The following is a 27544-nucleotide window of genomic DNA, read 5'->3' on the forward strand; positions in this document are numbered from 1 at the left end:
CAATTGTAAATTTAAATCTCAGCAGTTCCACTGTTTCCAGTCTGGTTTTTCTTCCATTCTCCACATCAGCTTTTCAAATCTTCCCCATTCTTCTCAGCCCTCTACATGCCTCTGTTCCCTCCCTCCTTACAGTTGCTTTTCACCAAAGAAATAGAAGCCATCAAGTGGGTGTTCCCACCACCCACCAGCCCACAAATTTACACACCTATCCTTACCATTTATATTTTAATAAAAGACTTCTGGTCTTAATTTCAGAGAATACTCCCTAAGTTCATCTATCATATCATACCCAGATTCATTATCAATTAAATCTTATTTTCTGCCATCTATATTCTTACCTTAAAACACTATAAGAGAGGGCAAGTAATAGAACCCCAGAGCCCTTCCTTTAGAGTGAATTTGGTCCGGTAATTAACTCTTTATGTCTGGTTCTTCAAAGTTAAGAAATCACACAACTTTTATTTTTCTTTTGTTGAGTTATAATTGGCATACAGCACTGTATAATCTTAAAGTGTACAGCATAATGACGACTTATACATCATGAAATGATTATCACATTAAGTTTAGTGAACATCCATCATCTCATACAGATGCAAAAGTAAAGAAATAAAAAAGAATATATTTTCCTTGTGATAACTCAGAATTTACTCTTTCATATATAAAATACAGCACCGTTAATTATATTTATCATGTTGTATCACACAACTTTTTAATGCCTCTCTCCCTCCCAAGTCGAGTTTCCAGATACCTGGAATTTTACTGTACTTTGGCTGATGGCTTTGTTCCTCCTTTTAAACAATTTCAGTCTGATTTTTCAAGTATGTATTAATGCAAATAAACTTAGTTCCTTTTCCTAGGGAGCGAGTTTGAGCAGGGAGGCAAGATTGATCCCTTACCCTTCAACCTGTGTCCTGATCACAGATTGACCACTGACTCTAATCCAGACCAAGCCCTGACCCTGATAAGACAGTGACTCTGGCCACACCCTAACTCCTGGTCACAACGTCACCCCCTGCTTCAAGTGGGAGTACTATAGATGGTGAGGAATGGGAGGAGGGTGGGCAGGTTAGGAGGGATCCCGGAATGAGTTGCGCTGGCTGCCAGCTTCTCGATCTGCACAGGCCAAGCAGGCCACTTCAGGCCGGGGTGAACAGGGCTCCGCCCAGAGGCGAGACCCGCCAAGGGGTAGAGGCAACGGCAGAGAGCGGCGGCGGGCTCATGCGCAGAGAGATCCGTCGGTTCTCTGCGCCGAGGGCGGCGTGCAGGGGCGGGACACCCGCGCGGCCCGACTTCTGATTGGTCGTAGGAGGGAAGAAAGGGGCGGGACCAGGGCGGTGCGCGCTCTGAGGCGCGCGGCCTGGCGGGTGTGTAACGGCCGTTAGGCGAGCTGAGGCGCTGAACCGCCGTCCGCAGCCGACGTGGTCGCAGTGGTTGGTGTCCCTGAGTGAGGGATTTCGCTGCCCGCTTTCAAGCTCACGTAAGTCCTCCTCCCTTCGGGGGCCCCCGTCGGACTGACAGACCCTGTCCCCTGCCTAGAGAGCCTTGGCGGAGCCTCAGACACTCTCGACCGTCCGCCGTGGTGGGGAGGGCCGCGGGAGAGCGAAGAGCATGCGCAGAGCGACTGAGCCGTTCGCCTTGCGTCTCTGACGCCCCGGCTTTCTGAAATAATGCCCCCCGCTCGCCTCCTTCGGTCTCAGCGGCCTCCCGTCCTCATCGCCTCGCTCTCTCCCCGTCACTCACTCCGCAGCAGTTGCGGGACCTTTGCGATGGACGGGCCCAGTGCTGGTCGCCAGGGCACGGCGGGAGGGAAGTTCTTGCCCTTCAGGAGCTCGCAGCCCCGGGAGAGGAGTAGACATCCCGCGGATGGTTGCTCGGCCAGCACTCAGTAGTGCAGGGTGGAGAAGTATGGGAACGCGGAACCCAACGCGCCGACGGAGTCTGAGGGGGCGGGGAGCCCTCCCCGAGGAAGTGAAGTTTGAGCCGAGATTTGGAGAAAGATAGAGGAGGAAGGTCGGGGGACAGAGAGCCCGTGTGAAGGCGCTAGGCTGGAGTTTCTCAGCCGGCGCGATTTTGCCCCCCACGGGATATTTGACAGTGTCTGGAGACATTTTCGGTTCTCACAACTCGGGGATTACTCCTGGGATCTGTTGGGTGGAAGTCAGGGGTGCTGCTATACAGCCTGCAGTGTACAGGACAACCGCACATCAAAGACTTACCCGACTTCCAATGTCGTTAGTACCGAGCATGAGGCACCCTGCTATAGACAGGGAGGAGCTGGTTCTCTGGATGAACAGAAAGTGTGTTAGAGCTTATGTATGCAATAGAAGCTGTTCAGAACTTACTTCATCACATTAAACCGGGAGGATCGGAGCCCTGTTTGTCTTTTACACCGGTCTACCTCCACGATATGGCACAGAGCCAGGCAAACAGGCACTCAGTAAATTTTGGTTGATGAATTGAGTACTGTGTGCTAGGAAGGGAGGAGTAGTGATACAAGGACGATTAAGAGAACCATGTTTCATTACTTGCCCTTAGGCCTTGTCTGTTTTATTATGTGGTGGTGTTCAGGACCTGTTCTTTGTAAAGGCAGCATCTTGGCAAGGATTTGGCTTCTCTTTCTTTAGGTTTGGTTTAATGAATGATCGAGGTGATGAAAATAGTGTGATGGTGTGAGGTTCTTAGTGTGTCTGTGTCAGCTGTCTGTGTTTCCCTTCAAATCCTCTCCTGTCCTGATGTGGTTCTGTCAACAGCTGCCAAGTGTGTTCCACACCATTAAGATTATAATTCTTCAAGGGGAGAACTAATAACAGCCAAAATCTAATTCTCGGGTAGCAGCTTGGGAAATAGAGCCTGGGTGGTGACCAGGGGCAGAGTGAAGAAATTACATGAGCTGCCCCTGCTCCTAACTGCTTTAGGGCTTGCAGCTCTGGCTATGTCTGAGGCATAGAAACTCCAACTTGTGGTGCCTTGGTAACTTCCTTTATTTCTTTTTGTCACAGCCAGAATGCTGACTAGACTTCTGTAGCATTAGAGCACAGTCCTGGCTTTGAAACCTCTTCCTAACTGTACAGTCTTCACCTTTCTAATTCTTTATTTTCTCATCCATAAAATGAGGTAATAGTAGTAACTACCTCATAGGTTTGATATGAGCATTCAGCATAACACATGATACTTGAGAGCCTTTAGCACAATGCTTGATGGGTAGTAAGGACAGGCATACCTCAGAGATATTGTGGATAGGATTCCAGACCACTGTAATAAAGTGAGACACACATTTTTTTGGTTTCCCAGTGCATATGTAAGTTATGTTTACACTATATTGTAGTTTGTTAAGTATACAATAGCATTATGTCTTTTAAAAATCTACGTACCTTAATTAAAAAATACTTTATTAAAAAAATACTTCATTGCTAAAAATTGCTAACCATCATCTGAGCCTTCAGTGATTCGTAATCTTTTTGCTAGTTTGCTAGTGGAGGATTCTGCCTCGATGCTGACGGCTGCTGACTGAACGGGGTGGTGGCCTCTGAAGGCTGGGGTGGCTGTGGCAATGTCTTCAAACAAGACAGCAGTGAAGTGTGCTGCATTGATTGACTTTTCTTTTTTTTTTTTTTTTTTGCGGCACGCGGGCCTCTCACCGCCGGGGCCTCCCCCGTTGCGGAGCACAGGCTCTGGACGCGCAGGCCCAGCGGCCATGGCCCACGGGCCCAGCCGCTCCGCGGCATGTGGGATCCTCCCGGACCAGGGCATGAACCCATGTCCCCTGCATCGGCAGGCGGACTGCCAACCACTGCGCCACCAGGGAAGCCCTGATTGACTTTTCTTTTCACAGACGATTTTTCTATAACATGCAATGCTGTTTGATACTATTTTCCCCACAGTGGAACTTCTTTCAAAATTGGAGTCAGTCGTCTCAAACCCTGCTGCTGCTTTATCAACAGAGTTACTTAATATTCTAAATCCTCTGTTGTCATTTTGACAGTCTTGACAGCATCTTCACTGGAAGTAGTTCCATCTCAAGAAACCACTTCCCTTGCTCATCCATAAGAAGCAACTGTTAAAAGTTGTATCATGAGATTGCAGCATTCAGTCACATCTTCAGGCTCCACTTCTAATTTTAGTCCTCTTGCTATTTCCACCACATCTGCAGTTACAGTAGTAACATCAAAGAGCACAGATCACCATGACAGATGTAATAATGTTGAAAAAGCTTGGAATACTGCGAGAATTACCAAAACGTGACACAGAGACGAAGCGACCAAATGCTGTAGGAAAAAATGGCACCCATAGACTTGCTTAACACAGGGTTGCTGCACATCTTCAGTTTGTAAAAAATGCAATCTGTGAAGCTCAGTAAAGTGAAGTTCAATAAAAAGATGTATGCTTGGACTTAATACATGTTAAATTCGTTGAATGCATAGTTCTGTAGTTTAAACAGCTTTGAAAATGGAAACTATCAAATGTTGGGTGCTTTTCTTCTGTCTGCCTCCATTATTCTTACCTTTCTTGGCTGTATAATTGGTTATTTGTGTTACTGCTATTTATTTATTTATTTTAAATTAATTTATTTATGTGGCTGCATCGGATATTAGTTGGGGCATGCAGGATCTTCGTTGTGGCCTGTGGGGTATTTTGTTGTGACTTGGGCTCTCTAGTTGTGGCACGTGGCCTTAGTTGCCCCGCGGCATGTGGAATCTTAGTTCCCCCACCCAGGGATCAAACCTGCATCCCCTGCATTGGAAGGCGGATTGTTAACCACTGGACCTCCAGAGAAGTCCCTGTGTTACTTCTTACACATTCATTTCTCTCACTTTTATCTCCAGAAGTCTGTCTCCTTCAAATGGTCCTAAAAATTTCCACCAGTAGGCCATCTACTTCTGAACTTAAGGAGGAAGAAGTTTAAAATTATTTATTCTGTACTGTTTTACTCCTTGGAGTTCTTTTTTTTTAAATTAAGGTATAATTCACATACCATAAAATTCAATTTTATATATGCCCAATTCAGAGGTTTTAGTATATTCACAAGCCATCATCACTATCTAATCTCAGAACATTTTGATCACCCTAGTAAGAAACCCCATACCATTAGCAATTGCTCCCCATTTCCCCCTCTCCCTGCCCTCCTCTTAGTCCCTGAGAACCACTAATCTGCTGTCACTATGAATATGCCAATTCTGGACATTTCATATAAATGGAATTATACAACATGTAGCCTTTGGTATTTGTCCTCCTTCACTTACTATAATGTTTTCAGTAGCAGGTATCAGTGCTTCATTCCTTTTTGTTGCCTAGGTACTTCGTTCCTTTTTGTTGCCTAATAATATTCCATGGTGTGGATGTACCACATTTTATTTATCTATCAGCTAATGGACATTTGAGTTCTTTCTATTTTTTGGCTATTATAAATAATGCTACTATGAAGATTCATGTACAAGATTTTGTGTTGACATATGTTTTTATTTCTCTTGAATATATACCCAGGAGTGGAACTAGAGTCATAGGACAACTCCATCTTTAACTGAGAGTTCTTTTGTCATCCCATTTTCAACCCCTCTGAACTTGGAAAGGTCTCAGAATCCAATGCGCCTACCATTTTGTTATATTTTAAAGAAAGGGGGACTTCCCTGGTAGTCCAGTGGTTAAGACTCTGCGCTCCCAATGCAGGGGGCATGGGTTCGATCCCTGGTGGGGGAACTAAGATCCCACATGCTGCACGGTGCAGCCAGACCAAAATAAAATAAAAGATCCTTAATTTAATCACATCTGGAGGAAAAAACCCTTTAGAAAAAACAAAGGGATTAAAAAAAGCATTTTGATATTGATGATTCGGTATGACTAGCAGGTAGGGCATCCTTCTGTGTCACGAATAAAACACTGAATAATACTAGCCATAAATGGAATCTTTTTTTTTTTTTTTTTTTTTTGCAGTACGTGGGCCTCTCACCGTTGTGGCCTCTCCTGTTGCGGAGCACAGGCTCCGGATGCGCAGGCTCAGCGGCCATAGCTCACGGGCCTAGCCCCTCCGCGGCATGTGGGATCTTTCCGGACTGGGGCACGAACCCGTGTCCCCTGCATCGGCAGGCGGATTCTCAACCACTGTGCCACCAGGGAAGCCCCTGGAATCTTTTTTTAACTGAACAAAGTTTCTCTTACCCAGTATGTAGAGACCTGGGATTTCAGGGGATGGTACAATTTCTGTTGTAGATACAGTGAATTAGTGAGGGTTTGTGTTGTTGTTACTAAGAGGAGACTATAGAGGTCAGTAAAGCACATCAGAGAAATAGTACCATATAGCTTTTTTTTTCCGCCCCCCCCCCCCACCTCTCCAAAGTTAAATTTCACCTCTCAGAATTGTGTTCTGTTGACAGGGTTTATCCCAAACTCTTCTGGGGCTCTTATAAATTCAGAGTTTCTAAATTCGTACTTTATCTTCTGAGGACTGTACTGTGTCACTTTTTATTAACATAAACTGTTAATATGCCAAGTATAACAAAAACATTAATTAAGCACTTAATATGTGTCAGGCACCATTGTAAGTTAATTATAAATGAATTAGAATGAATTAGGTCCTGGCTTTATCCTCATTTTTTTTTTTTTTTTAAATTTAATTTATTTATTTGACTGTGTTGGGTCTTCGTTTCTGTGCAAGGGCTTTCTCTAGTTGCGGCGAGCAGGGGCCACTCTTCATCGCGGTGCGTGGGCCTCTCACTTGCTGCGGCCTCTCTTGTTGCAGAGCACAGGCTCCAGACGCGCAGGCTCAGTAGTTGTGGCTCACGGGCCCAGTTGCTCCGCAGCATGTGGGATCTTCCCAGACCAGGGCTCAAACCTGTGTCCCCTGCATTGGCAGGCAGATTCTCAACCAGTGCGCCACCAGGGAAGCCCCTATCCTCATTTTTATATGAAGGAACTGAGGCACAAAGATATTAAGAAATTTGCCCAAGGTTACACAGCTAATACGTTGCTCGTGTCGGGCTTCAAACCTGAACTGTCTGATCAAGAATCGATACTCTGGGGACTTCCCTGGTGGCACAGTGGTTAAGAATCCTCCTGCCAACGCAGGGGACACGGGCTCAAGCCCTGGTCCGGGAAGATCCCACATGCTGCGGAGGAACTAAGCCCTTGTGCCACAACTACTGAGCCTGTGCTCTACAGCCCGCGAGCCACAACTTCTGAGACCGCATGCCACAGCTACTGCAGCCTGCATGCCTACAGCCTGTGCTCCACAACAAAGAGAAGCCACCACAATGAGAAGACTACACACTGCAACAAAGAGTAGCCCCTGCTCGCCACAACTAGAGAAAGCCCGCGCACGGCAATGAAGACCCAAAGCAGCCAATAAATAAATAAATAAATTTATAATAAAAAAAAAGTCAATACTCTGAACCACTTCTCTTACTCTGTACTGCCTCTCAGTTACTGTGCATTTACAAGATATTATTATTTGCTATTATTAGTTACAGTTAATTAAAGCTTTTGTTTACATAGATAGTAATCAGACTTATGCTGAATTCTCAGAACCTACCATTAGAATAAATATAAATGTTTTAAGGAATGAGGTAATGGGAAGAAAACCTCATGTTCCCAGCTGAGTATTGAGGTTCTGCTTATGACCAAAAAATCTATCTTTGTACATCATATGACTAACTTTCAATACTGGAAGGAATCGGGGAATTCATTTTACGTTAATCATAATTGAAGTTATAATACTTCACTGTTGGTTTGGTTATTTAGTTTTTTTCCCACCTCACTCTTCCATCCTGTTCCCATGGGTAAGTAGATCCATGGCAATGTTTGTTAATTAAAAGTAACATTATTTTAAATTTTTGCAACGATTGGATGGGCTCTAGACCTAATAGGATCAGTATTGGGAATCTCTATTTGGTTCTAGGTTTTTTCTTCTTGCTTCAGGAGAAGTAGAGTGGAATATTGGGAGTTGCTTTGCCTTAAAAAAACATCCTCAGGAGTAAAACATGTGGAAGAATACTAGAATATTCTGTGTGTTTTTGACAGTTTCAGCTGAATGAGAACAAGTTACAGGGAATTAAAAGGTAGTGGCGAGATCTGACTGGTTCCTTCATTCTACAGCTGGCTCAAATAACTGTTGATGGCCATGCAGGAGAAATACCCAAGTGAGCGGTTCTCTCATGCCACATCACCAGGTGAGTAGTCAGAGTTTTCTGGGTTAAATTATGACCTTTGCTCTATTATTTTATAACAGAAATTTCCTTAAAAGGAAATACTGAACAAACAAGCATTCACTGAAAGGCTGGCGCTTAAAGAACAAAAATGACATGGGGCTACATTGAATAGAAAAATAGGTCTCTCTGAGAGAACAACTATTTATCTCTGGTCCTGTGTAGCTTCCAACAAGACCACGTGATTGACTGGGAGAGGAGGACACATAAAGGATTGGAACAAAGTGACTTTGGAAGATAGTTCCATTTGAAATCAGAAAAACACAGCATAAATTACTGTGTTCTATGTTGTCTTTGTAGTCCTGTGGGTGGGTCAGTCATCTGTTAGCCCACAAAGATTGGAATTCTTCTTGGATGCCAACAGTCTCACTTGTGTTGTCACTAGAGACTCAGGAATTTATCTCTAGAATGGATTTACAGGGTTTTGAAAGCTCAGTAGATATCCTAAGTTGATATGTTAAAAGTTTGTGTATGTATTTAATATATATATTAAAACATGTAAATATATACATATACTCAATAGACAATATTAAGTAGATATGGTATATTCAAATAGGAAGTAGCATTTTAGAAAAATAACTTTTGAATTTGGGGGGATTTATGAAGAAAGAGTACATTTGATGGAACTAATGGTATGTTTTCTTTAACTTGAAAAATCCCACAGTGCCTTATAGCAGACATTTGGTAGATATGTTCTCCTAGGCATACTGCCTTGCATATAATAAGCACTTGTAAAAGCATTTGTTGAATCAATTCAAGGTTCATTCAGCAAATATTTATTGAACATTGCTATGTGCCACGCACTGTCTTAGGATTGAATTATGCAATTTCTTATGACACTTATGTGTATAGTGCACCTTCTTGGAATGTAGAAATTCCTAACAAAGCTTACTGCTTTTCTGATGGCTTTGTTTTCAGTAGTCTCTCATTTCCTACTTTTTTTTTTTTTTTTCTTTTTTGCGGTACGCGGGCCTCTGACTGTTGTGGACTCTCCCATTGCGGAGCACAGGCTCCGGACGCGCAGGCTCAGCGGCCATGGCTCAGGGGCCGAGCCGCTCCACGGCATGTGGGATCTTCCCGGACCAGGCACGAACCCGTGTCCTCTGCATCGGCAGGCGGACTCTCAACCACTGCACCACCAGGGAAGCCCAGTAGTCTCTCATTTGATTGATAATGGTCTTAATATTTGATAAGGATGCTGCTGATAGGACGTGATACCAGCTTTCAGACTTGAATTTTGAAATAATCATAGTCTCTATAACTACACCAAAACATATTTTTATTTTAGCAAATATCACTTTTAGAATTGATGTATGGAGTGGGTGAACAGAGAAGTGGTAGTGGTGAAGATTAGTAGTAGTAACAGGGAGTGATTTCCAGTAGGAGGCCAGGAACATGGTAGTCGAGACCCTCCATTGATTTTCACTATTTCAAAAGACCTGACAAATTGTACACTGACTGGAGAGATAATGCCATATAGACTCACCAGGAGGTCAAATTTCTTTGCTTCTCGCTAGAATTATGTTAATTTAGTATAGTAACACTGGCTAATCTTACGCTGATCAGATGCTCTGATTTTTGGCTGTGTTTTCTATTAAAGATTGTTACAGGGACTTCCGTGGCAGTCCACCTGTTAAGACTCCGGGTTTCCATTGCTGGGGATGCGGGTTCGATCCCTGGTGGGGAAACTGTGATCCCACATGTCACGCGGCACAGCCAAAAAATTTAATAAAAAAAAGAAATTGTTACCAATTACTGTGTGTATATAGATTCTTTCAAATCAGGCAGTCCACTGAGACCCAAAGAATAAAAGGAGTTCTTGGGGAAAGTGAGGTTGTCTTCAGTAGAAAGCAGAAGTAAGGGTAGCAAAAAAAAGGAGCAACTGTAGAAGAAAGTAGGTTCAAAAGATGGGAGAAGGGCTTCCCTGGTGGTGCAGTGGTTGAGAGTCCGCCTGCCGATACAGGGGACGCGGGTTCTTGCCTCGGTCTGGGAAGATCCCACATGCCGCGGAGTGGCTGGGCCCGTGAGCCGTGGCCGCTGAGCCTGCGCGTCCGGAGCCTGTGCTCCGCAATGGGAGAGGCCACAACAGTGAGAGGCTCGCGTACCACAAAAAAAAAAAAAAAAAGACGAGAGAAGCACTAAATTCAAATATCATTTGCTTCCCGCTAAATCATAGAGTCTGTAGAACCACATTTTCTGATTTCAGCTCAAACTCTGATGCTTTAAATGGATAAGTAGCTACCATTACCTGTTTGTTTACATGGATCATCAGATAAAGTTTAGAAAAATTACAGTGGTTTTTAAAAAATAATTTGAATTTAATTCTTTGCTAGTATATTAGTAAATCAAGTATTTATTGAACACTTCGTATCTACCAGCCCTCAAACAGCAAGCTGATAAAGTCAAATAAATCTCATCAGTCTTGTTTCATCTTACCTGCTCAGAAACTTTAGTAGTTTCTTTGCATTGCCCCTGCCCCACAAACTCTTCAGATTAACTTATAAGACTCATCTTGATCTGGATTTACCTTAACCACAAGGGTACCCTGATGCAGTCAAAGCAGTGGTTTTCAGCAGGGGACTGGATTGCCTGTTACCTTGCAGAGCATTTGGGAACATATGGGATGTTTTCAGGTTTTATAGTGATGGTGGGATGGAGTGAGGGCTGCTGCTGGCATTTAGTTGACGGGGAGGGACTAGGAATGCTTAACCATCCTGTAATATGTAGACTATACATTGAAGAATTGTCAGGCCCAGAATGCCAAAAGCACCTGTAGGAAATACTGTAGGAAAGAATGTGGTTATTGGAATCAGAACAGCCTGGGTTCAAATCTCAGCTCTGTCCTCTGCAAAACAGGGGTTATAATACTTTTCAGTGAGTAGGTAGATGAGATCATGTTTGTAAAGTGCTGTGGCTTCTAGATTGCAAAGAATGGAGCTGCTATTAACTATTACTGTCCCAGTACCCCTGGATTCTTGGTAGTTTTTATTTCTGTCTTTGAACATTCTTACCTCTTATGCTATTTCCATTTAAAATTAACTGGGCTTCCCTGGTGGCACAGTAGTTAAGAATCTGCCTGCCAATGCAGGGGACACAGGTTCGAGCCTTGGTCCAGGAAGATCTCACATGCCGCAGAGCAATTAAGGCTGTGCGCCACAACTACTGAGCCTGCGCTCTAGAGGCCGCAAGCCACAACCACTGAGCCTGCCTGCCACAACTACGGAAGCCCGTGCACCTAGAGCCTGTGCTCTGCAACAAGAGAAGCCACTGCAATGAGAAGCCCATGCACTGCAGTGAAGAGTAGTCCCTGCTCGCCGCAACTAGAGAAAAGCCTGTGCGCAGCAACGAAGACTCAATGCAGCCATAAATAAATAAATAAATAAATTTATTAAAAAAAAAAAAAAACTCCCTAAAATTAACTAATTCAGAGTAGCTGAAATAGGCACAGGAGAAAGAAAGGTGTGGGGTGCCACTATTCTCTAATAGGTTTAAGCGATTTTTTAAAAAGTCTTGTGGGGTTACCTGAGCAGGTTCACACTAAAGGTGGGAAATGCCACTTGTTTCAGGTTCCAATGTGATTCAGAGGGGTGGTTCCCTGGGGACTGAATGGCAGACCCCAGTTATCTCGGAGGCCTTTCGAAGCCGCTTCAGCCGCTGTTCAAGTATAGCTGACAGTGGGGACACAGCCATTGGCACATCATGCTCAGACATTGCGGAGGGTAAGTTTGGATTAATGATTTGATTACCAAAATGTGTTGTCAATTTCAAATTGTATTCCACGTACATTGTCATTTCCAGAGTATTCATAAGCCAATCCATTCAGTCAAGGAGTCTTCTTGATTCTTCTTATCCTATGCTCCTCACAACCGGTCCCTTCCTCTCAACTTCTACTGTTTGTCCTGTCTGAAACAACTTTCTAATAGGTTTCTTGGCATCAGGTCTTTCCCTCTCCTACCAGATTAATCTTTCTAAAAGCCTGATTTCATAGTTTCCCTTTCCTGCAAATCCTTAGTTGTTTCTTTTACTTGGAGGATAAAGGTCAGAGTCCCCAATTCTGTGATATGGCCCTATCCCATTCAAACATATTTCTTACTGTCACCAGGTATGTTGTCTTAACTATGCTACGTGCAGAACCTTTTTTTGTTGTTGTTACTTGAGCTCTTTCCTTCTTTAATCTGGGCCCCTTTATGCTGTTCTCATCTCCTCTTGCCCCTCCCAGCTATGCTTATCTTATCTTATGATTTAATGACACGTATGAAAAAGCTTTTCCAATTTCTTCCTCCCATTACTGATCTTCCTTTTTGCAATTTTATATCTTTATTTTTTTCTGTCACTTGTTTTTGCACTTAAGTATTAACTGTCAGACTGTACTTTACAAGAGTATTTTGTTTCTTCATTTAGATGGTGGGTTCCTAGGAGGGCAGAAAACCTAATGATAATAATTAATTACTGTTTATCAAATACTTTATGATGCATACTGTGCTAAATTTTTTTCTACATTTTTTCATTAATACCTTTAAGAACTCTATGAAATATTTTATTTCCAATCTACAAATGAGAGAGCTGAATTTCAAAATGATTAAATGAGCTGATTAAAGTCACAAAACTAGTTACCTTGGTACTTGGTGCATCTGATAAGATGTCACACCCACTAGGATGGCTATAATCAAAAAGATAATAACAATCGTTGGTGAGAATGTAGAGAAACTGGAACCTTTGTACATTGCTGGTGAGAATGTAAAATGTTGTAGCTGCTTTGGAAAGCAGTTTGGCAGTTCCTTAAAAGGTTAAACATGGAGTTGCCTTATGACTCAGCAAATCTAGGTATATATACGCAAGAGAATTGATGAAAGCATACATCCACACAAAAACTTGTACACAAATGTTCGTAGCAGTGTTATTCTTCATAGCCAAAAATTGGAAACAACCCCATGTCTATCAGTTGACAAACAGATGAGTAAAATGTGGTATATCCATATGATAGAATATTATTCAGCCGTAAAAAGAAATGAAGTACCAATACCCCCCACAAACTGGATTAACTTTAAAAACATCTATGCTAAGTAAAAAAGCCAGGCGCGAAAGACCACATATTGTGTGAAATATCCATAATAGGCCAATCTGTAGGGAGGTAGAAAATAGATTTAGTGGTTGCCTAAGGCTAGGGAAGTTAGAGTAAATGCAGCATGACTGCTAAAGGGTAAAAACATTTCTTTGGGGGGTGATGAAAATGTTCTAAAATTGATTATAGTGATGGGTACATAATTCTGTGAATGTACTAAAAACCATTGAATTGTATGTTTCAAGTGGGTGAAAGTTGTACAGTATGTGAACTGTATCTCAGTAAAGCATTTAAAAAAAAAAGAAATGTTTGGAAAAAATAAAAGAAGAATGAAAAGGAGAAAAACAAACACATCAACTACATCTACTACTAGTACTGACTCCTGGACACCTGGCATTTAATTTTTTTTTTTTTTTTTTTTTGCCACACCACGTGGCATGCGGGGTTCCCCGACCAGGGATGGAACCCACGCCCCCTGCCGTGGAAGTGGGGAGTCTTAACCACTGGACTACCAGGGAAGTCCCTGGGATTTAATTTTAATAGTTTGACAGCTGTGTGTATATGGGCCCAGTGTCAATAAATATTGAGTTAATGGAATCATAGACTTTAAGGTAGACAGAACTTTAAAATGACTTAATCCAGTTTTTTGCAGGTGAGTAGCAAAAATTCCCTGAGGGGTTAAGTAACTTGCCTGATGTCACACAGCTAGTTATCAGATTCAGATCTCCCACCTGTATTGTTCTTTCCATCACTTGTGTAATCAAAAGTGTGAACTGTCAAGGTAGTTGTGACTTGTTAAGGTTTTGTCTACATGTGCAGTCATGGGACCTTTTTCATTCTGACTAAATAATAGGACTTACAAACATCAAACAATGGTCTAGATTTTTTCCCCCCCATTGAATTGACTGGCTATATCTCATTCAGTCAAATTGTTACACAGATTGTGTGTGACTCGATGTGTGCTTTTTATTCCTTTGGGGAAATATATATATTAATTGCATAGTACATTCTTTTTTTTTTTTTTTACGGTACGCGGGCCTCTCACTGCTGTGGCCTCTCGCGCTGCGGAGCACAGGCTCTGGACGCACAGGTTCAGCGGCCATGGCTCACGGGCCCAGCTGCTCCGCGGCATGTGGGATCCTCCCGGACCGGGACACGAACCCGTGTCCCCTGCATCGGCAGGCGGACTCTCAACCACTGCACCACCAGGGAAGCCCATTAATTATCTATAGTAGTGTGTATATGTTAATGCCAAACTCCTAATTTATCCCTTCCCCATCACACCTTTCCCTTTTGGTAACCATAAGTTTGTTTTCTAAGTCTGTGAGTCTGTTTTCTGTTTCGTAAATAAGTTCACTTGTAACATTTTTTTAGATTCCACATATAAGTGATATCACATGATATTTGTCTTTCTCTGTCTGACTTACTTCGCTTAGTACTATAATCTCTAGGTCCATCCATGTTGCTGCAAATGGCATTATTGCATTCTTTTTATGGGTGAGTAATAATCCATTGTGTATATGTACCACATCTTCTTTATCCATTCATTTGTCAATGGACATTTAGGGTTTTTTTTTTTCTGGCTTCACTGTGCAGCTTGTGGGATCTTAGTTCCCTGACCAGGAATTGAACCCAGTCCATGGTAGTGAAAGTGCAAAGTCCTAGCCACTGGACCACCAGGGAATTACCCATTTAGGCTTTTGATTCTACCCTTCTCTAAGGTGTTTTACCTTGAAGATTCTCAAGGGACAGGATAGAGGTGGGTACTGGAGAGCTCAGAAGGCTTTCAGTTTTTTGATAAAGACTGAAATTATCACTGGCTTAATTCAGACTACCATACTTCATAAACCAGTAAGTGATGTAGGCAGAAGTGATCAAAATTTAGCAATAGCTAAGTCTACCCTTACCAAGAAAGGGAGGTTGCTAGAAAGAACAAATTGCTTTAGGCGGGGATGGGGGTTGAGGGGCAGGGAGTGTGTTTGAGGAAAGGAGAGAATTAGAAATATATCCTTGAAGTGGCAAAAACCCAGTGATTTGGGGAATTGTAAACTTCTCATAAAAATCACGTATCCCATACACTAAATTTGGAAAGCCTTTGAAAATTGTAGATGATAGTGACCCTTTTGAAAATGTGTTGCTATTTCGTTTCAGAATGCTCTAAAACACAAACCAGACTTAGCAAGTGTGATGTAACTTGACATTTTATAGCACTTTCTGAGGATTACAGTTTCCTTAATATAAATAGATAAACCCAGTAGATAAGTGACAAATGCTGCCAAAGACCTCACTTCATCATCCGTAGGTGGACCACACTCACCAGAAAATTAGAAAAACCGTATTCTCTTGGGCAGCTGGTACCTTTCTTCTTGGCTTTGTTTTTGCCATTACTGCTAGGCATTATGGGCTCAAAACAATTTGGTGAGTCTTTAGAGAGAGTGGGGCTGTGGATGGAGAATGGAAGGAGGTGTTGCTGAGTTCAGCATAGTAGCAGCCCTCACAACCACAGTCTTACTGTCCTCTGTTCCATAATTATATTTTGGGAGTGGAGACACTTGGTGAGAGTGGATATTATGGTGCCATTATGGAAGATTTCAAATAGAGACCTTACTAGTCTTAGAAGTCTTCATCACCACCAGTCTACCTTAACCCTGTTGACTAGTTCTGTATTTAAGTTTTGGGACATCAAAAACTGTGTCCTTTGACTCTGAAATGTCCTTTCTTGGTCCTGAGAAACTGATGCATGTCATCAAAAATTACTGGTGGTTTTGTTTCTTGTTTGTTCTTAGTATGGCATTTTATATATCGCACGATCATCTGAGTAGAGGAAATTAGAGACTATGCATATATTATAAGGGATAATTTGGCTTGCCTGTGTGTTTTTTTTTTTTTTTTTTTTTGCGGTATGCGGGCCTCTCCCGTCGCGGAGCACAGGCTCAGCGGCCATGGCTCACGGGCCCACCTGCTCCGCGGCATGTGGGATCCTCCTGGACCGGGGCACAAACCCGTGTCCCCTGCATCGGCAGGCGGATTCTCAGCCACTGCGCCACCAGGGAAGCTCTGGCCTGTGTTTTTAAAGAGCTGCTTACAAACCCATATGAGAAGATGATAGCTGATCTATACTCATATAATTCTGGAAAAGGTTAGTGTCTGTCCTCATTAGCTGAGTGTGTTCTGTGTTGGTTGATGGAAAATGAAAAGAAACAAATCGGACGTCTACTCTTCTCCGTGGTAGACATGCTTAGTTTGGAAAAGAATACTAGACATAGTTGAAAAAGGAAGACGTTTATATTCCTTGTCCCCCTCACTCAGTTTTCTGCCTGCTGAAGGTAACGTGTGTGTTTCCTCATATTCCTGTATTGTTCTTCACTTGCAGCCCACTGTCCTGTGTTAATTCTGTGACCTTGTAGTCCTCTTCAGAGTAGCACTTGAAAGTTGGAAATATGTAGAAATATGAACCTTCTACAGCAGGGCCAATCAGCGAGTTGTCTCCCAAGACTAGGCAGGAGCTAAAGGAAACATAAGTCCAGTCTGAAGGAAAGTGAAAAATCACAGTTGTATACAAACAAGTGGGTAAATAAAAGGCAAAATATAAAAAAGAGGATTTCACTGTTTACCACTTGAGAGTGCTCACTGTGCTAGAATGAAACCTGAGAGTTACTAAGAATAACTTCACATATCCCGGCAGTCAGGTCTGGTGTGTGGGAGAGAGAACAGAATCTTGATTCAGATGCTGTGCTCCCTGCCCTAGATACAAAGCAGCACTATCCAGTTCGCTTTATTTTTCGGATAGTTTAGATTCATTGCTCACCTTCACAGGGGAGCTTTTGGAGATCACAGAGGATTCTGGCAGCCCTTGGAAAAGACATTTTTATTAGATTGGATTATAGCTTAGAGTTACCCAGCTCTTAGAAGAGTAGGATCTAATCCATTTCCCTTAAGTAAGTGATTTTTTTTTTAAGTTCCATTTTCAGCTTTGTTGACTGGCAGGATTTTTTATTCAAATACAAAGGACAGAGTATAAGTTAAAAGTGAAGCCAGTGTTGCCTTTTGTTGGTTTGCCTTGTGAATGGCATTTGAGGTCCTAGAACACACATCTCCTGTTTAGGCTGCTGTGTTTTTTGCCTGATACTTGTGATGACAGTGCCCTTTCTGCGTGGTCTTAGGACAAGCAGAGAATGTCTGGCATAGCAGCCAAAGTCAAGAAAGCTTGCTGCCTCTATTTTGACTTACGGAAGACTGTTCTCTCTGCAGATTTTTGCAGCTCGAGTAGCAGTCCTTCTTTCCAGCCCATCAAAAGCCACGTAACCATTCCAACAGCCCATGTGATGCCTTCTACTTTGGGGACCTCTCCTGCCAAGCCAAATTCTCCTGCCGGACCCTCTTCTTCCAAACTTCCTTTGTCAGGGTTGACTGAAAGTGTGGGGATGACAAGAAATGGAGACCTCGTTGCAATGAAACGTTCTCCAGGCCTATCTAGAGATTTCATGTATCTTTGTGGTGCTCCTGGAGAGAATGGAGTTGAGCAGTCCTGGTTTCCAGCAGTGGGCCATGAAAGAGAAGAAGAGGCAAGGAAGTTTGATATTCCCAATATGGAGTCTACTCTCAATCAGTCGGCAGTGATGGAGACGCTTTATTCAGATCCCCACTACCGAGCCTCCTTCCACAACCCAAGAACCGACACAAACAAGGAGTTATACAGAGTGTTGCCTGAGACCAAGAAGGCACCAGGCAGTGGGGCGGTATGTGAGCGGAATGGACCACACCCTAGTGGCAGCGGGGTTCTTCCTTTGGGACTCCAGCCTGCTCCTGGGCTCTCCAAGCCTCTACCTTCTCAGGTGTGGCAACTGAATCCTGACCCTTGGCATCCCCGTGAGCGATCTTGTGAGCTCAGCACTTGTCAGCAGCAGCTGGATTTGATCCGTTTACAGATGGAACAAATGCAGGTAGAGACCCTTCTTCCCTTGGATTTTGCAGTTTCTGTGCTGATCATAGAACTGTATAGGTTTTGTCCTATAAGTTTTGACTCCAAAGAAAGCATTTGTAGAAAGGAGGAAAGATGTTTGTAGATAGGAAATGAAGTCTTGTGAATGTCATCAAATCTGTTGGTGGTCTAATTAAACACCAGATAGTTTCTCCAAAGCAGAGGGTTATAAAGGGAAACCCAGAGTTAGGACACCAACACTGACTGTGTGTGTATGTATTTATGTACCAGTCACTAGGCTAGGTACTTTAACATACAGAATCTTATTTAATCCTTATAGCACTCTGATGAGGTAAATGTAGAAATTTACCAGTTTCTTAGAATAAGTAATCTGTCCAGGGTCACAGAGCTGGTGAGTGGCAGAGTTCTAGGGTTCAAAAACTATCTTTGAATCCCAGGTTCTTTCCACTATAACACTTCTGGGTTTAAAAAAAAAAAAGTCCTTGTGCTGCTTAAGAATGGGAAGAAAGGAAGCAGGACACATTCTCCTTTCCTGGTTGGTGAGGACATCTTAGCTCCTGTTTAGCTTCTGTTGCCAGATAATGAAAGACAACTGACCTTTTCTTAGAAACTGGAGCCTTTCTGAGCAGGGAGTGTCCAGCTGGCAGAAGTCTCCCTAGCAGGTTCTTTCCAGTCATACATCAGAGCTAAAATTATTTCATAAACAGTGGGCCTTCTCAGACTGAGCCAAAGTAAGCCTTGACTGCAGACCCAGCTGTAGCTCAGGTGTTTTCAGGTGCCTATAGGTCAAGATTAAGCTGCTCTGGGCCTGCTTGTCTTTCAGCTTCAGAATGGAGCCATCTGCCACCATCCTGCTGCTTTTTCTCCTTCATTGCCCACATTAGACCCAGCACAGTGGATCAGCATCTTGAACAGTAATGAAAACCTTCTGAAGGAAAAGGAGCTCCTTATTGACAAGTAAGGGGGCAAGGGGTGTCATAGGGCTAGCCTCTGCTGTCCCAGCCCCCACTAAGGAGGTCTTCCCAAGGGCAGTGCATCTTCCTCTGTTTAGGACCCTGCCTTGCCTCATGGTAGAGCTAGGTCAGTAAGCAGCCTAGTCCAGTATGTGAGTAATGTGATAGGCCAGTTGCATATCTCTGCAGGGGCTGTGGGGAGTGCCTAAAGGAGGCAGCTGACTCTTTGCAGCTGATCTTTCTTCATTTCCCCTGTCAGTTTTCTCATTTGCTCTTCCTCCTTCAGGAAACAGCACTGACCAGAATCCAGGGTCTTTGCTTACAAAGTGTGGTTTGTACCTAAGGGAAGTGGGGGCTTATATTGCAAGTGGATTTGTGTCAGGACCCTGGACCTCATTCTATTCCGGCTTTTGCAGGCAGAGGAAACATATCTCTCAGCTGGAGCAGAAAGTGCGAGAGAGCGAACTACAAGTCCACAGTGCTCTTTTGGGCCGCCCTGCCCCCTTTGGGGATGTCTGCTTGCTGAGGCTGCAGGTAAGCCTTGGCAGCCAGGATGGCATTCTGCTTGTCATAACCCAGTATCTTCCCTGTGCTTGGCACTGTTAGGCATCCAGGAGATAGAAAATGAACCAAGTGATATAAGGTGTCCCTGCCCTCAAAGAGTAAACATCTTAATTATAAAGTATCTCCTGTTCTGCCCTTGTGGGGGCAGAAAAGGCTTGAGGGTAGATCAAGTGGAAGTCCAGGTGCCTTGGTATCAGGACATACTTGGGAGAAAAGGAAGGCAGAGCAATGTACTGAGTGATGTTTTGAGAAGTCTTAATATACCAGCCCTGGCCAAATGGAGGGGGAAGCAGAGGTAATGCAGGATTTAGAACCATTCCCACTTTTATTCTTCCATGTCTAGGAGCAGCTGAAGGAAACCATGCTCTCACTTAGGTCAGTAGCCCTAAAAGAAGTTGGCCAAGCTTCTTCTGTAATTTGGGCTTTTGAGTGATGTCTGTTAGACAGATTATAGTACTGTACTGGCTTTGCCACCTAGTGGGCCTGTTAAGATAGTGTTCCATCTTGTAGAATCAGAATGTTAGTGTGAGAAGGGCCGTTAGATAAAATCTAGTTCGGTCCTCTAATTTACTGATGAGAAAATTGAAGCCCGAGAAGGAGGAAGAATTTGCCTGAAGTCATACAGAGAATGAGTGGAGGAGAACCAGGCCTTGAGCCCAGGTCTTCTGATACAGTGTCCTGTATTCCTTTGTTACACTGCAACTCATCAAGTATTGCTTTAAGCCAGTGGTTCTGAAATTTGCGTATGCATCTGAATCACCTGGAGGGCTTGTTAAAACACAGATTATTGAGACCCATCCCCAGAGTTTCTGATTCACTGGGCCTGGGAGTTGGGCTTAAGAATTTGCATTTCTAACAAATTCCCAGGTGATGCTGAAGCTGTTAGTTCTAGGACCACACTTTGAGAAGCACTGCTTAAAGAAATTCTTAGAGAAAGGTGATATTTGACCACAAAGTATACTAGGTATAAGTAACGTGTATGGGACTGTCAGGGTAATGAACAGTTACATATTGAGAATCTCTCTGCAGGAATTGCAGCGAGAGAACACTTTCTTACGTGCACAGTTTGCACAGAAGACAGAAGCCTTGAGCAAAGAAAAGATGGAGCTTGAAAAGAAACTCTCTGCTTCAGAAGTTGAAGTCCAGCTCATCAGAGAGTCACTCAAAGTGGCATTGCAGAAGCATTCAGAGGAGGGGAAGAAACAGGAAGAAAGGGTGAGCTAAGGAGCTGATAGCTTTCTAATTCACAAAGGAGTTGGCAGTCAGCCCTCTCCTGCCAGACCCTAAACTGTTTCTGGCCCCTATTCTTGGAACCTGGAGGAGCCAATTGGGTGAAACCCCCTACATTGACTTCTTATGCAGGATTGATCTGTTAGAAATGGAACCCCTCCTTTCTGCTTCATCTGCACAAAACTACCACAGAGAGGGAAAGCCGTATAATCCCTCACTGTCCCAGGTTGTGATGGGCTACCAGCTGGCCTGGGTGGAAAATCAGCCTGGGCAGTCATACGAGATTGTGCTGTGGCAAGATGTACCTGTGGTACATCATTCAGCCTGGTTTCTCCTCACTCTACCTAAAAAGTAGGTGAAGAATCCCATATATGCAGATATTTTGGGAGTTTTAACATTTTTGCCAGTGCTCTTAGAATTGCTTAGGGTGAGATTGGTTATCATAGAAGGAGCTAAATCTTTTGGTTCTGTTCACAGGTTGCACTAATGCAGACATTCTTGGGGGACCAGTTTAATAATGTTTAGTTCTGGACCACTTGCATCAAAGTCAGCTAAAGCAGTGTTTCGTAAACTTTAATGTGCTTAAGAATCATTTGGAGATCATGATAAAAAAAAAAGATACGGATTCAGTAGTTGTGGGAGGGAAGGGGGCCCTGAGATCCTGCATTTCTAATAAGCTCCCAGGTGATGTTGGTGCCATTGGTACAGCATAGACTTAGAGGCTTGTTAAAAAAGAAACTTTTAATCAAAATAATACATGTATCTAAGTTAAATAACCAACATGTTATCAAATATCAACATATTTATAGTAAAAATTAGTGGTTCTGTGCCCAGCCCCACTCCACAGAATTATCTGTCCTCAACTGTTTTCTTTCTTTCTCCTGATATATACCTCTATATTTCTGAATAGTAGTTTTTTTTTTTTTTTTTTTTTTTTTTTTTTTGAGGTACGTGGGCCTCTCACTGCCTCTCACTGTTGTGGCCTCTCCCGTTGCGGCACGCAGGCTCAGCGGCCATGGCTCACGGGCCCAGCCGCTCCGCGGCATGTGGGATCTTCTCGGACTGGGGCACGAACCCGTGTCCCCTGCATCGGCAGGAGGACTCTCAACCACTGTGCCACCAGGGAAGCCCTGAATAGTATTCTTTTATTGAATTTTTTGCTGTTTTTGTTTCATGAATGCAATATCTTTTCTCTGATGATATTGATTATACCTTTTGGGATATCTGCATCTGCTCATAGTGTTGTTTCTTGTTTCCTTCAGGTCTTTTTATTTTGGTGTCTTTCATGTTAGAGGCTTGGTGATCCTTGAACGAAAGAGTGCTCATATTTAGGAATGTAGTATTTTAGAGACTTCCCTGGCGGTCCAGTGCTTAAGACTCCACGCTTCCACTACAGGGGGTACAGGTTCAATCCCTGGTTGGGGAACTAAGATCTCACATGCCGTGCGCTGCAGCCAGAAAAGAAAAAAACAAAAAAAACCCCACAACGTATCAGTAGTATTTTAAAGCTGCGTGGAAGCTCTGGGTTCATGGTAGTTGCCCGGTGGGCTTCCCTGTGGGATGATCAGACTTAGTCTGCCCTTTGCACTTGGGAACCCTCAAATATCAGTATCTGAATGTCTCATCTCACTCTGTCTAGGAAAGAATCTTCAGCCTGCTGCCTGGTGGAGAGACTGGGGACAGGAATGATTTTGGCCTTTGGGTTCTCAACACTGAGAAGGAGATTAGGTTTAAAGTCCCACAGTTCTATACATAGATTTTTACTTATACTGATTTTCAACACAGTGCTTCTCTCTCTCTCTCTCTCTCTCTCTCTCTCTCTCTCTCTCTGCTGTGACTGATATCCCTGAGCTTGACTATCTCTCAGTTGCTTTCTCCAGAAAATAAATCTCCAGTCTCCTTTTGGGGAAACCTAGGCTGAGAATGGTATCCAGCTAACCTGAATATAGACTTCTAGTGAATCCCCCTATTTTTCAAGTCTATGGCTGATACATACCTCCCTCAGGTATCTGGTGCTTCAGGTACAGGGGTTCTTGCTGGTTGTGAAGGGCACATTGTTTTCCAAGTTGTCTGTAACTCCTACTGCAGATTATAACTCCTTTGCTCCAAGTCATTTATCCCCCCAATTACTTTTATCTTCTGAAAACATGTTGAAATATCTTGTATACTTTTGTCTCCTCTTTTGACTTTTAAAAGTCAGTACTTTATTTTTCTCCTGTTGTTTAGAGATGTTTTGGAAGAGAGAAAAGATAAACATCTCTGGCCAGTCTACCATTTTTTTAATTCACAGTTGGTTATCAGCATTTTTAATAAGCTTCCCAGGTGATTCTGATGCATATTAAAATGTGAGAATCTGGAGAATCACATGGAGCTTAAAGATTGTACCTGGGGTAAAGGTTTTGACTGATTTTCAGGGATCCCTCTCAGTACTGTGTTATCTTTGGATTAAATTAGGCCTGTGCCTCTTTGGCATCAGTAGATCTGCCTTACCTTTTCTCTGCTTTCTCTTACTTCCTCCAGCTTCCTTTTTCATGAGCCAAAGAAAAAGCCATAATAGTGAAGAAAAAGTTTCCATTCAACAAATCTTTTTTTTAAAAATTTATTTGTTTTATTTATTAATTTTTGGCTGTGTTGGGTCTTCATTGCTGCGTGCGGGCTTTCTCTAGTTGTGGTGAAAGGGGGGCTACTCTTCGTTGCAGTACACGGGCTTCTCATTGCAGTGGCTTCTTTTGTTGCAGAGCATGGGCTCTAGGCGGTGGGCTTCAGTAGTTGTGGCACGCGGGCTCAGTAGTTGTGGCACATGGGCTTAGTTGCTCCACGGCATGTGAGATCTTCCCAGACCAGGGCTCGAACCCGTGTCCCCTGCATTGGCAGGCGGATTCTTAACTACTGCGCCACGAGGGAAGCCCCATTCAACAAATCTTAATTGATTGCCTGCTCAGTGCCAAGCATTGTGCTGTGTGTTGGGGATATGATAGTAAGCAAAATGGACACAGCCCCTCCTCTCAAGGAGTTTAGAGTCTCATTAGCCCTTCCAGATGATTGCTTAGCTTTATATCCTATGTGGTGCTTAGGGAATAATGCATTACCTATCTCAACAGAACAGACCAGACCGGCTGTATGTCTACTGTATATACAGTTATATTTACTTTTGCAATTCAGTTCTGATGCAGACCACTTAGAGTTAGCATCAGATTCCACAGGTTTAAGGGCATGGTCCCCCAAAAGACTATGCTTATTTGTTACTTCCGATGCCAGCTGCAAGTTTTGGGTTCCCTAGACTGCCTATATACTTCTGACCAACTGGCTATAAATCCAGGGGTTCCCATGACCCCTTCAGGTTCAGTAATTCACCAGAGCAACTCAGAACTCAGGATTACTTAGGATTACAGCTTTATTATAAAAATACAAATCAGGACAAGCCAAATAAAGAGACAAATAGGATGAGGTCTGGGAAAGTCCTCAAAGCAGGGCTTCTATACCTTTTCTCCCTTGGAATCAGAGCATGTCATCCTCCTAGCACATCCATGTGTTCACCAACCAGGAAGCTCCACTGAGCTTCGGTGTCCAGAATTTTTAATTGGGGTTTTATTATGTAGGCATGATTGAACTCAATCTCCTGTCTTTGTCCCCTCTTCACAGGGAGTTGGGCTCAACTCCATCGGTCTTTATAGTGACCAGTCTGCATTCTGGGTCATCTCATTAGCATAAATGCATTTATGGTGGGCTCTGGTCCATTAAGAAAAACAAAGATACTCCTTTTCTATTATTTGGGATATTCTAAGAGTTTAGAAGTTACCTCCCAGGAAGCTGGACAAAGACCAGACAAATTTTTTTTGGCTGCACTGTGCAGCATGTGGAATTTTCCCAACCAGGGATCCAGGGATTGAACCCAAGCCCCCTCCAGTGGAAGTACGGAGTCTTAACCACTGGCCTATCAGGGAAGTCCCAGATTCCTTATTATATGGTAGAGCTACCAATTTTTGAAAACTGCCAAAGGAGCCCCCCTTCCTTGCCCTTGATTAGAAAGTTCTTGTGTGTTAACTCTGCATTTTATGCCCTAATCTCAAATGGCAAAATTTTATCAGCTTCCTGCATTCATTGTACTGGAAAACATTCATAGCCCTAAGGGCAAAGACATCACTTCAAAAAAAGTTGACGTTCGGGGTTGTAGAGGAGTCAATGGAGACAGATTCTCGACATTTCTTCCCAACAGGTCAAGGGTCGTGATAAACATATCAATAATTTGAAAAAGAAATGTCAGAAGGAATCAGAGCAGAACCGGGAGAAGCAGCAGCGTATTGAGACCTTGGAACGCTACCTGGCTGACCTGCCCACTTTGGAAGACCATCAGAAGCAGAGCCAGCAGGTAGCAGCAATGTCTGGGCATACCTGGGGCAAGAAGGGAGTGGCCAAGCAGGGGGGCTTTCTCAGCCTCTGCTGCATGCAGTTACCTTGTGGCTTTCTGAAAGGAAGATCCCAAAGGAGTCATGTCCACACACTCATATCACAACTGAACTGCAAATTTTTTGAGATACCCAGACAGAGTCTTCCTTGGCCTGTTGACCTAAGCATGGAATCCTGTCTTTCAGCTTAAGGATTCTGAGTTGAAGAGCACAGAGCTGCAGGAGAGAGTGACTGAGCTGGAGAGTTTGCTCGAGGAGACCCAGGCAGCCTGCAGAGAGAAGGAGGTTCAACTGGAAAGCCTGAGACAGAGGGAAGCAGAATTCTCCTCCACTAGACATAGGTAAATACCCCTGTGGGGTTGAGGAAAGGAGTGGAGAGCTATGTTCTGGTCCTGGCTACCCCACTCATTACCTGTGTGACTTTGGGCAAATCACTTCACTTCTCTGAGCTTCATTTTCTTTGGATTGTAAGTAATAGGAAAGCTGTTTATGGACAAGGACTATGTCTTTGAGATGGAATGTGGGGGGTATAGTGGTGTAGTGGGGTGGGATTTGTCACTGTATCCTTTGGAAGGCTCCAATCCAGTACCTGGCATAATAATACTAGATAATAATCCTTGAATATGTATGTGTTGAACGAACGGGAGCACTTCATAAACTAGAAAATGAGTATCTCTATATTTGCAAAAGTAGATCCTGGTGCTGAGGACTGGAGGTTATCCACATTTTGAATCTTGCAAGGTAAAGCCTACCAGGAGCATCTGTTTCTTCTCCTCAGCCCTAGGGATTGCTCTCGATTGCCACAGCAGGTTCTGAGAACAAAACAGGATGCCATAATGTACTCTCAGGGTGTCTTGGGAGCCTCCTCCATGTTAATAGAAGTTTCTGAAAATGTAGTGGCTGTGTTTCAGCAGCCTCTTGGACCAAATCCAGCTGCTAATGGGATGGATTGGATTTCTCATCCCATATTCAACCACAGTGACCCTGTTGTTTATTTCAGCAGATGGGCCATGATGAAAGTGATTGTGGGGATCCATGGGAGGAGACCACTGGTGGGAGTCAGAAGCGAGGTTAGGGGACATAGCTGGGTCTGCCCCAGACTGTATGTGCAAAGAAAAAAGATTTTTTTGGTATTTTCTAAATTTCTGCATTGTATACATGTGACTTTTATAATTTAAATACATGTGATGAATGTTTACTTTTAAATATCAAAACAAAGAATAAAAAAACGTTGGGCAGGTAGAGAATTGGTAGCACATTGTATAGATGCTGACCTCTAGGGAATGGAACTAGCATAGACTGAGCAAGCAGCTTCTGTGTGGCACTCCCTACGTTATACAGACCTAAGACATTATCCCCACCTATGGCTTGGAAGGGTGTAAATGTCTTGCCCCAAAACATACAGTAAATAGCGGAATCAGGAATCAAAGCCACATCCCTCTAACTTCAGAGTTCTTTAAGAGGCCACTGTTTTTCAGCCTGCAAGATAAGCAGTGTGTGGAGGCGGCCAGTGGAGAAGATACAGCTCAATGGGGAGAAGGTCCCCAAGTGGAAATGGAGTCCTGGCAGAAGGAATGTGATTCCCTTAGAAAGGTGACTGAGGGTGTCCAGGCTGTAACGGGGTAGGCTTAGGAAAGAAAAGATTGGGTATTGGTAGGGAACCATGAATTTCTGACCCTGAACCCTCTAGGATCTGCTGCCCAGAGTTTTTCTCTCCTTCTGAGAAGTCATCCCTGCATAATAAATTTGCATTTTAGATATTCATCCTTATGACTGGCAAGCAACGTTAGGGAAGGACATGCCTCTGAACATCCAAATTTATATGCTCCAAAATGGTACACTGAAGCTTGGTGTACTTCATTCATGGCTCAGGCCCTATTCAGAACCTCTTGCATTGGGCAAAGTTCTACCCAGTGAGGGGGCTCTAATTCAGCAGAGAAGAAGGAGCTCGGGGCCTAGCAGTGAGATTGGTTGAAGGTCAGCAAAAAAGAAGACCCAGAAATGGTTCAGAGAGTACCTGAGGTCTCAAAGGACAGGAAACTAGTCCTGTTCAGGTTCTCTCCTCGAACAGTCAGTGTGACCAAAGCTATAAGTAATGATAACTGTCATAGCCCTGGATAGGACAAGCTTCATTAAACTGAATTTTCAGTCATGTCCTTTACCAAAGAACCAGAATATACACTGGCTGTATA

At 43.4% G+C, this 27544-nt stretch overlaps 1 protein-coding gene across 5 annotated transcripts in view; it reads left to right on the forward strand.

Annotated features, from left to right (window-relative positions):
- The first annotated feature begins 1330 nt into the window (after positions 1–1330).
- Positions 1331–27544, forward strand: part of CEP85 (centrosomal protein 85) — a 32836-nt gene continuing 6622 nt past the window's right edge. For 2 of the 5 annotated variants that reach the window (XM_067724918.1, XM_067724920.1), the window contains exons 1-10: positions 1331–1477; positions 8086–8159; positions 11762–11914; positions 17509–18200; positions 19023–19156; positions 19569–19686; positions 20746–20931; positions 25163–25315; positions 25539–25693; positions 26831–26945. In XM_067724918.1, coding sequence (XP_067581019.1) covers positions 8105–8159; positions 11762–11914; positions 17509–18200; positions 19023–19156; positions 19569–19686; positions 20746–20931; positions 25163–25315; positions 25539–25693; positions 26831–26945 — 1761 coding nt within the window. In that variant the 5' untranslated portion in view covers positions 1331–1477; positions 8086–8104. Of the gene's footprint in view, positions 1478–8010; positions 8160–11761; positions 11915–16971; positions 17196–17508; positions 18201–19022; positions 19157–19568; positions 19687–20745; positions 20932–25162; positions 25316–25538; positions 25694–26830; positions 26946–27544 lie in introns of those variants that run through there. The other 3 variants (XM_067724919.1, XM_067724921.1, XM_067724922.1) reach the window with 3 other exon arrangements.

Source organism: Pseudorca crassidens, chromosome 2 (assembly GCF_039906515.1).
Source record: "Pseudorca crassidens isolate mPseCra1 chromosome 2, mPseCra1.hap1, whole genome shotgun sequence".
Classification (NCBI taxonomy): Eukaryota; Metazoa; Chordata; class Mammalia; order Artiodactyla; family Delphinidae; genus Pseudorca; species Pseudorca crassidens.